The 8605-nt window shown below is 44.4% G+C and overlaps 1 protein-coding gene across 2 annotated transcripts in view; it reads right to left on the reverse strand.

The window, feature by feature from the left end:
* The window catches only part of SLC5A8 (solute carrier family 5 member 8), a 63698-nt gene extending 55933 nt beyond the window's left edge, over positions 1-7765 (reverse strand). Inside the window, exons 1-2 of one of the 2 annotated variants that reach the window (XM_027107323.1) lie at positions 6955-7765; positions 117-182 (exon numbers count right to left, since the gene is read on the reverse strand). In XM_027107323.1, the coding sequence (XP_026963124.1) occupies positions 117-182; positions 6955-7305 (417 nt within the window). In that variant the 5' untranslated portion in view covers positions 7306-7765. The remainder of the gene's footprint in view (positions 1-116; positions 183-6954) is intronic. The other variant, XM_027107324.1, reaches the window with a different exon arrangement.
* Between the last annotated feature and the right edge of the window lie 840 nt (positions 7766-8605).

The following is an 8605-nucleotide window of genomic DNA, read 5'->3' on the forward strand; positions in this document are numbered from 1 at the left end:
TTCAACATCCCTTTTTTATCTTTCATGTATTTACCAAATAAGCTTGACCCAGATCCCTTGTTTAAAAACATTGTACATGAAAAACAGAGAAAATAAATGAACTGAGGGTTACTTACCGTTTGAACAATGAAGAGGATTGTTCCACAGAGACGAACATATTTGTTAAATCGAAGTCCTAAATACTGTTTCCAAAAAAGGAAAAATGGTTAATATGTAAAACTTCTGGACACTTTTTAAAAACCAGCAGCTTAAGAAGTAAAGGAGTTAGAAATTTAAAGCAACTTCGTAACTAATTCGTATTCTGCACTCCTATTTCACTGTTATTTTAAATTACATAGAGAAAAATTGACCCTTGCTTTGGAGTACTGTTCAATGGGTTTTAACACAGAACAGCTCCATCACCCACAGGAAACTCCATCAAAAGTTTCTCCTTTCTTGCTCCTTTGTAGTCAAACCCTCCTCTCACCCCTAAACCTTGGCAATCACTGACCTGTTCTCCATCCCTACGAGTTTTGCCTTTTGCAGAATGTCATACCAATGGAATTATATTCTGCATTTTTAGAATGAGCAAAGTGTTGTCCTCCCCTTTCTCCTGGTATCTACCCAATACATTTCCTTTGATACACTTAGGGAATCAACCCTTTCCCACTTCAGGCAACTGTGGAATTGACAATCAAGGTGCCCAGCCTAGGCCAAAAGATAGTCACAGGACCCATGTTCAGCCAATCAGCTTCTCTTCTCAATGGGTATTTGAATCTTAGAGGCAAGATAGAAAGACAGGAAATGGTTGGAGCAGAAGCAGACTGATCCTGACAGGGTGGCCTGAAGAGGCTGCCCTCCCTTCTGTCCTTTTCAAAGTCTGTTTGCTCAGCTTTTCCACCTATGCTATGAGCTACTCCCATATCCTTACAATAAAAAATTTTAACTTAAATCAGCCTAAGTAAGTTTCTGTTCAGAGCCAAGCGTGACATCTGCGGTATCTTATAATACACAAGCCTACCTCATTTTATTGCACTTTGCCTTTTTGTTCTTCACAGGTACTGCATTTTTTTTTTTTTTTTTTTTTTTTTTTTTGGTACTGCATTTTTTTACAAATTGAAGGTTTCTGGCAACCTTGTGTGAAGCAAGTCTATCGGTTCCATTTTCCCAACAGCATTTGCTCACTTCATGTTTCTGTGTCACATTTTGGTAATTCTTGCAATATTTCAAACTTTTCATTATCATTATACTTGCTATGGTGATCTCTGATCAGTGATTTTTGATGTTACTATTACAAAAAGATTACGAATTGCTGAAGGCTCAGATGATGGTTAGCATTTTTTAGCAATAAGATACTTTTAAATTATGGTATGTACATTGTTTTTTAAACATAGAGCTATTGTACACTTAACAGACTACAGCATAGTGTAAACATAACTTTTATATGCACTGGAAAAGCAAAAAATTCATGCAACTCGCTTTATTGCAATATTCCCTTTATTGTGGTGGTCTGGAACTGAACCTGTAATATCTCTGAGGTATGTCAGTGGTGTGCTTATCTCCAATATTATAGATCATAATGTATTACAGAGTTAGAATCCTAGGATTTTAGAGCTGGAAGGAAGCCGGGGTCCAAGACATTCTTTAAGTTGAATATTATTACTACATATAGAGAGAATTCTAAGGCTGACAGTAGTCTTTTCATATAGCAGAAAAAATGAGGGAGGAAAAACTGACATTAGGTAAATATCAGAGGAAAAGACACCAGATATTTTTGCTTCATAATCACAGCTAACATTTATAGAGTATTTGCTGTATGCCCTGTCCTCCCAACAACTCCATGAGGCAGTTACTATGCATAAGTGCATGTTGGAAACCAGCACACTGGGGCACAGAGAGAATACCAAGGCTGCAACCTAATAATTGCTGGAGACACAATGCAAATCTAGGATCATTTGATGCCAAACTCTGTGCACCTAACCACTCTGTTATTCAAAATAACAAGAAAACTGCCCACGTGTCTAAGATCCATCCAGAGTGAGTGAGTGGCACTGACACATAATACGACGTCCTAAAATAACTGATGAGTAATGAATATACAATGCAGTGCAGTGAGTGCTCTGGGGCAAGAGTTCCAGCCCTTGTTCCAGCCTTACTCTTGACTCCACGAGCTTGGGACACTCTAAATCTCAAGTTCTTCCTTTTGAAAATGTGGATCATAGTAATCATTCTTTCCCCACTTACTCTGCAGGATTTTGGAGACTATCAAACGATGTAAATGGATGGGGAAATGTTGTAAACTGTTCACTTAAGAGTTAGGACATTAAGAAGCTGGTAACCAAATCCATAGGCCTAAGAATTTAAATCTCAGTGATTTACATAAGTCGAAATCATCCAAGTATATTTTGGAAGACTTTTTAGAAAACCCAAGAAGTGTCTTGAAGCATGGGAACAGAGCTGTGTTATTTCTTCTGAGTTGTTTTAGTAAAACTCTATTAAAAATAAATGTCCATGAATTGACAGAGAAGTCTTTGCCTTTTCTAGGTACGTGTATTCATGCTGCTGGAGACTAAAGAAAACTGAAGAGGAAAATGTGATGGAGGTAAGAATGTAGCAAGTTGAACAACAACAACAACAACAAAAAAATATATATATACACAATACTAACTCAAGACAGAACCAAGAATTCTATCACTATCTCAGTGTTGAATGAAAAAAGTGCACAACCTAAAAGTTGAGAATTATGTTTTATTCTGAGGCCATACTGAGGACTATAGCCCAGGGTGGCAGCCTCTCAGACAGCTCTGAGGGTCTGTTCCAAAGAGGTAAGGGAGGAGCCAGGATACATAGGAGTATTTGCTGGGAAACAAAACAAAACAAAACATGTAGTTGAACATCAAAAGATTACTGCTAATCACAAAGAACTGACGAAGTTAATGATTTTAGTGCTTTTCTGTGTATGGGAAAATGCAAGAGTCTGAGCTTACTGAAAGCCTTCCTTTCATATACATCTTATCTATCTGGGGCCAGTATCCTATTTTTCTCCATCCTGGATTCCCCTCAGGGTGCACCATGGGGGGTGGCTGCAGTGGCTGATGGCTTGGTGGCCACAACATCCTTTGTTTACCGAATGGCAGGGGACAGTCTTGTCCATCTCAGATACTGGGCTGCTAAAGAAATACCTAAAGATCAAGTCACTGATCAGTAGGCTCAGAGAATAGCTCTAGGATTTCTAGACAAAAGCACAGAATAACAGTAGGTGTCTATGTTACCAAGCAGGACCCTATGGTACCTTCCTGGGACAGACCCCTGCCCCCATGTCCTCTGCCTGCCTCTTGTTTATAGAACAGCTGTAGTCTTCCAGGCCTCCCCTGAGTCACAAAAGCCTGGCTCAAGAATTAATGATTGAAAGGGTGTGAGCATGTAGTGACAAAGGAGCAGATGGGCCAGGAGAACTAGTAACAATTCAAACAGTAAATCAGCAATATGGCAGTCACAGAATCTTTAGTTCCTCCCCAAAGTACCAAGATAACAGTATCTGATGCACATTTCCTGAGTTGTTTTACAGATGCTAAAACCTCCATCAGATGGAAGAAGTTAATTAATTGATGACCATGAGCATGTAGCCCCAGACCTACTGGAGCCTGAGGATTGAAAATGTTAACCCCTGTGACACTGCCCTATCACCTCCCCACCAATCTATCAGAGAATCGCGCACAAGGTGGTCACATACTGTGACTCCCCTCCCTCACCTTGCCTTTAAAAATGCTTCCCTAAAACCCACTGGGGAGTTGAGGATTTTTTTATCATTAGCTGCCCCAGACTAATAATAAAAGCTGCACTTTCCTCCACCGCAACCTGGTGTCAGTAGATTGGCTTTACTGCGCATGGACGAGCGGACCCAAGTTTGGTTCAGTCACACCTATAGTCAGTTGAGATCTCTCATAGTCCTCAGGACTTTGAATAACTTAGGGACACTAAGATTTCTACTGATTTTTTTTAAAGAGAGAGAGAGAGAGAGAGAGAGAGTTTGGGCAACGTAGTTCAAACACATTGATTTTGCTGGATCCAGAAACATCCTGAAGAGATGGTGAATGCAGTTGGGCTCCTGCATATTTCTTCTCTGTGAATCTGGAAGTCGCTATACACCTACCAGGACTACATCTTGAAGGCAGTGATAAATAGATATCACAAATGCTTCTGAACAGCCAATTGTAGCTAACAATCTGGAACTAGGGAAAGATTTCATACTTGCACAAGAATGCCAGGGTATCTCAATGCTGGACTTCTTATTCTGTATAGTTGATTCCACCTCTCAGCATAAAACAAACAAAATATGCCACAAGAAAGTGTTTTCCATGACCAACTGCCAGGGACATAGCATGTTACCTAACTTCCCTGTCCCCGGTGGCCTGGCATCCACTAGGCGTGGACACCCCCAGTGTGTCCACAGCCCATTTTGCCTGCACCATTCTAAACTCCACGCAGGGTTATAACACTCACCGGAGCCTTCAGAAGCAGCCAGTATGCACCACTGCACAGCCTCTAGGCATGTGTCCACTTTGCTTCAGGCTCTCTTGTGTAGCTTAACTTACTCGGAATCTCTGTCTGCAAAATGGGGCTCTCACAGTATAAGAATTATTTTGAGCATTGAGTCAGATAATGTATGTCAAACAGGCAACCCAGTGCCCAGCCTGTATTAAGCATTCAGTAAACGTTTGCTTTTTGCCATTTTTAGCTGGAACTCTGCTAACTTAGCCTCCACCGCTGCAAATGTGTGGGAAATCTGCTTCTGGTTGAGTTAACGTTTGCTCACCCGAAGAGGCACAGGTCAGTGATTATGAGAGGAGCATTCACCTATGGGGACTGAAGTCCTCTTGCCAGGTTCTTCAAACCCTTTCTGGGTTTTGGAGTTGGTTAACTACAGATCAGAGCTCACGGACTCGAAATGCCTACAGATCTCATCAGGTAAAATACACCAACTGGATCAGCCAGGCGTTCATATATTACCAGGTTGAAATATTCCTCATATCCATTAAGAAATATGTCCTCTGACATCTCCCTCAAAGCAAGAACTCCCTTCAGTCCTTTCCATTTTCCCTTTTGCATTTTTGTTTTGTTTTGTTTTGTTTTTGCGGTATGCGGGCCTCTCACTGTTGTGGCCTCTCCCGTTGTGGAGCACAGGCTCTGGACGCGCAGGCTCAGCAGCCATGGCTCACCGGCCCAGCTGCTCCATGGCATGTGGGATCTTCCTGGACCGGGGCACAAACCCATGTCCCCAGCATCGGCAGGCGGACTCTCTACCACTGCGCCACCAGGGAAGCCCCCTTTTGCATTTTTGATAAAGACCTAAATGCAGATAGATTTCTCTACCATAAGAAAGTAACCATGCAGATACAATGAAGAGACCTCAATATAGAAATTAATAGGGAATGAGAGAAACGGCTGTAAAGTGGGGTTCCTGTTGCCACAGGGAATGTGGGCCCAGTGTCACTAGTCTTTTAAGTTCCAGAAGAAGTCAGAATCTGGAATTTTCTTTGACTTCTCATCATTAAATGCTAAATTAATTTTTTTTCAAAACATTATAAGGGTCAACAGCAACAAAAAAGACCTAAAACTGAGTTTGTCTGGGGTAATCAGTTTGTCACTTTTGAGCAAAACAAAGAAACTCTACCCTGCTCACTTCTGGGGCGATGACTAAACGCTCTCAAACACCATGACCAGAGTGCAAAGAAGGCAGTGCTGCACCAGGGGCACCTCACCCTGCAATGAGTTCACTAGAGCCCAGGCAGTGTGTCACCAACACTTGTTGTGCCATTGGGGCCCATCCCCAGCACCAGTTGAACCAGCCTCACTAAGAAACCACCATCCAGTGGCTCTGGGTTGGGGCAAACACTACATGGACTCGAGGACAAGGTGGCTGCTGAGAATGAGGCTCGGGGTCCCTGGATAATGGTCTGTCAGAGAGACCACTTCTGCAGGTTTGTCCATGGAACTCATGGAACTGGGCCCGACCACTCCCCTAAACTTTTATCCTCCCCTGACACTCCCATTCAACAGCTCTTTAAACTAAACCAAACATTCACACTATCTTTGCAAAGCCCTTTCTGGCAGACGATTTGAGAAAATTTATAACCAGGGGACCTGTGCAATTAGAAAGATGGTTTCCCTTAATCATCTCTCCACAGAGAGAGAAGGCGGAGATGCTTAAGAACTCTGCAGCCAAATTTTCCTAGTGATCCCAAGGGAACAATCTCTACCACCATCACCCCAATACTTACGGTCAAGATTTACTCAGCACTTACCCTGTGCCAGACACTATTCTAAATGCTGCCCTTGCATCATCTCATTTAATCCCCCCAACAACCAGATGAGGTAGGTGGTATAATTATTCCCATTTTGAGACTTAGAAAGAGGCACAAAAGGTTAATTAAGTCAGCCAAGGTTACCCAGCTAGTAAGCATAGAATCTGGTCTCAAACACGAGATTCGGAACCTTAACCATGTGAGTGCCTGACTCTCCGCGGAAGCCATGTTTGCGAGAGGGATGGAGGGGGGAGTACCCGTACTTCCTGGAAAAGTGAGTGGACCGAGGACCTGGAATGAGGGGATTCCTTTCAAGGAGGAGGAGCTGAGACTTACCCTTCCCCAAGATAACAAGTTGAAAAATCTTTCCCCTTGACTTGGAATCAAAGATGTTAAAGCAGAAATGGCCTTACTGAGCACTAGTCCAAATAACTCCGTTTACCCTGGGAGCCTCTCTCTTCCCCTGAGCTCATGAATGTTAAGTCCCGAGATTATTTTTCGCCTTTACAGGACACCTCTCCCTAAAAGGGGCGGGCAGAAGAGGTGATGGATATGAACGGAGAGAGACTTGGATGTGGTGGTGAGCCTGCCCCCAGGAAAATCCCTCCAGGAGCTGAAAGGTACTCCCCTCACCCCATCACCTCTCCCCGGGCCCTCCCTCACCCTGTACCTCGTTGGTGCTGGTAATTCCCAGTTTGTAGAATACCGGGAGAAAGACCTCCGCGCTGAGGACCACCACAAAGAAGTAGGTGATGGCAAAGATGCTGAATATGGCCCCAAAACGGTAGACTTCGGAGGGGGTGCCCAGGACCGTGACAGCCGACATGAAGCTGGCGGTGAGGGACATCGCCACGGGCACGGCTGTCATACTGCGGCCGCCCATCAAGAAGTCCTTGGAGGTCTGCTGGCCGCCCCCCGCGAAGGCGTAGTAGATGCCGATGGCGGCCGAGATGAGCAGCATCCCGGCGAACACTAAGTAGTCCCACACCACGAAGGTGCCGATGCCCCGCGGCGAGACCATGGCCGCGCGGTTGCCGGGGCCCTGCGCGTAAACTGGAGGCTCCGCAGCTTGCAGCCAGAGCCGGAACTTCACCTGCGCGCCCTGCGCTCACTTATTCCCGAGCCGCGCGCGGCGGGCGTGGCGCCCTAAGGGGATTAGAGGCGTCAGGCAGGTGTCGGTCCCCGCCGGCACCCAGCGTCTCGCGAAAGGGAAAGGAGAGTACGCTCTGGCAGCAGCCCCTGCGCCCACCGCAGCCAGCAGAGCCCCCCGAAATGGGACTTCGGGGACCCGACCCCCAGGTGCCAGGCCAGGGTGGCTCCCCGAGGGCCGCGGACACCTGGGCAGGTGAACTTGGAGCTTCCAGCCGCCTCTGGCGAATCCTCAAGGAGCGCCCAGACAATTTTATCAAGTGGCACCCGAGGGAACGCACTATTTAAATGAGCAGGCGACCTATGGGAGAGGTGGGTCGAAGGGCAATTGTCACGCCTTTATTTTTTTTAACATCTTCATTGCAGTATAATTGCTTTACTATGGTGTGTTACTTTCTGCTTTATAACAAAGTGAATCAGCTATACTTATACATATATCCCCATATCTCCTCCCTCTTGCATCTCCCTCCCATCCTGCTATCCCACCCCTACAAATACCGTTTGCTAACACGCCTTTACTTTTAGCTTTCCAGTTCAATAGACCGGGTCCTTACGGGAAGATACACCTGGAATTTTTCGATTGCCTTACGTGATAAATTGATGGGCGATTCGGGTGACAGTGTGCAGTGAGCTGAGGACCCGGTCCTTAGGCACGTAAGCAGTTATAAAGGAGAGGAACAAGTCTGTGCTACTGGTTGCCTGCGCTTTCATTCAACAAACAATTTTGATTCCCAACAGTCTCTCCTACAAATGATAGTTGTTATAATACCAGAAATATTTAATAAGCCTACTATTTAATAAGCCTTACCATGTGACATATAACATGCTTGGCACCTTGTACATTAACTAGTGTAATTCTTACTATTACCCTTGATATAGAAATCATCTCCATTTTTCAAAAAAGGAAGCTGGCCAAAACACTTTCCCAAGGAAACGGTAGAGATTAAGATTTTTAATCCAGGTCTGTTACAGAATTTGTTCTCTTAATCACAATGCTATACCTTTGTAGAGTACAAATGTAGACACATGTTAAATGTAGGCACAAAGATGTACACCTAAATGAAGATACCTGAAAGCATATGGAAGACAAGATCATTTCCGGTAGTAGCACTCAGTATTTTAAGTGGCTTGCCTTGAAATATTACTGACAACACGAGTCATGCCTGTAAAGC

The sequence above is a fragment of the Aethalodelphis obliquidens genome, unplaced genomic scaffold (assembly GCF_003676395.1).
Source record: "Aethalodelphis obliquidens isolate GAN/ISIS:26980383/991018 unplaced genomic scaffold, ASM367639v1 scaffold8, whole genome shotgun sequence".
Lineage (NCBI taxonomy): Eukaryota > Metazoa > Chordata > Mammalia > Artiodactyla > Delphinidae > Aethalodelphis > Aethalodelphis obliquidens.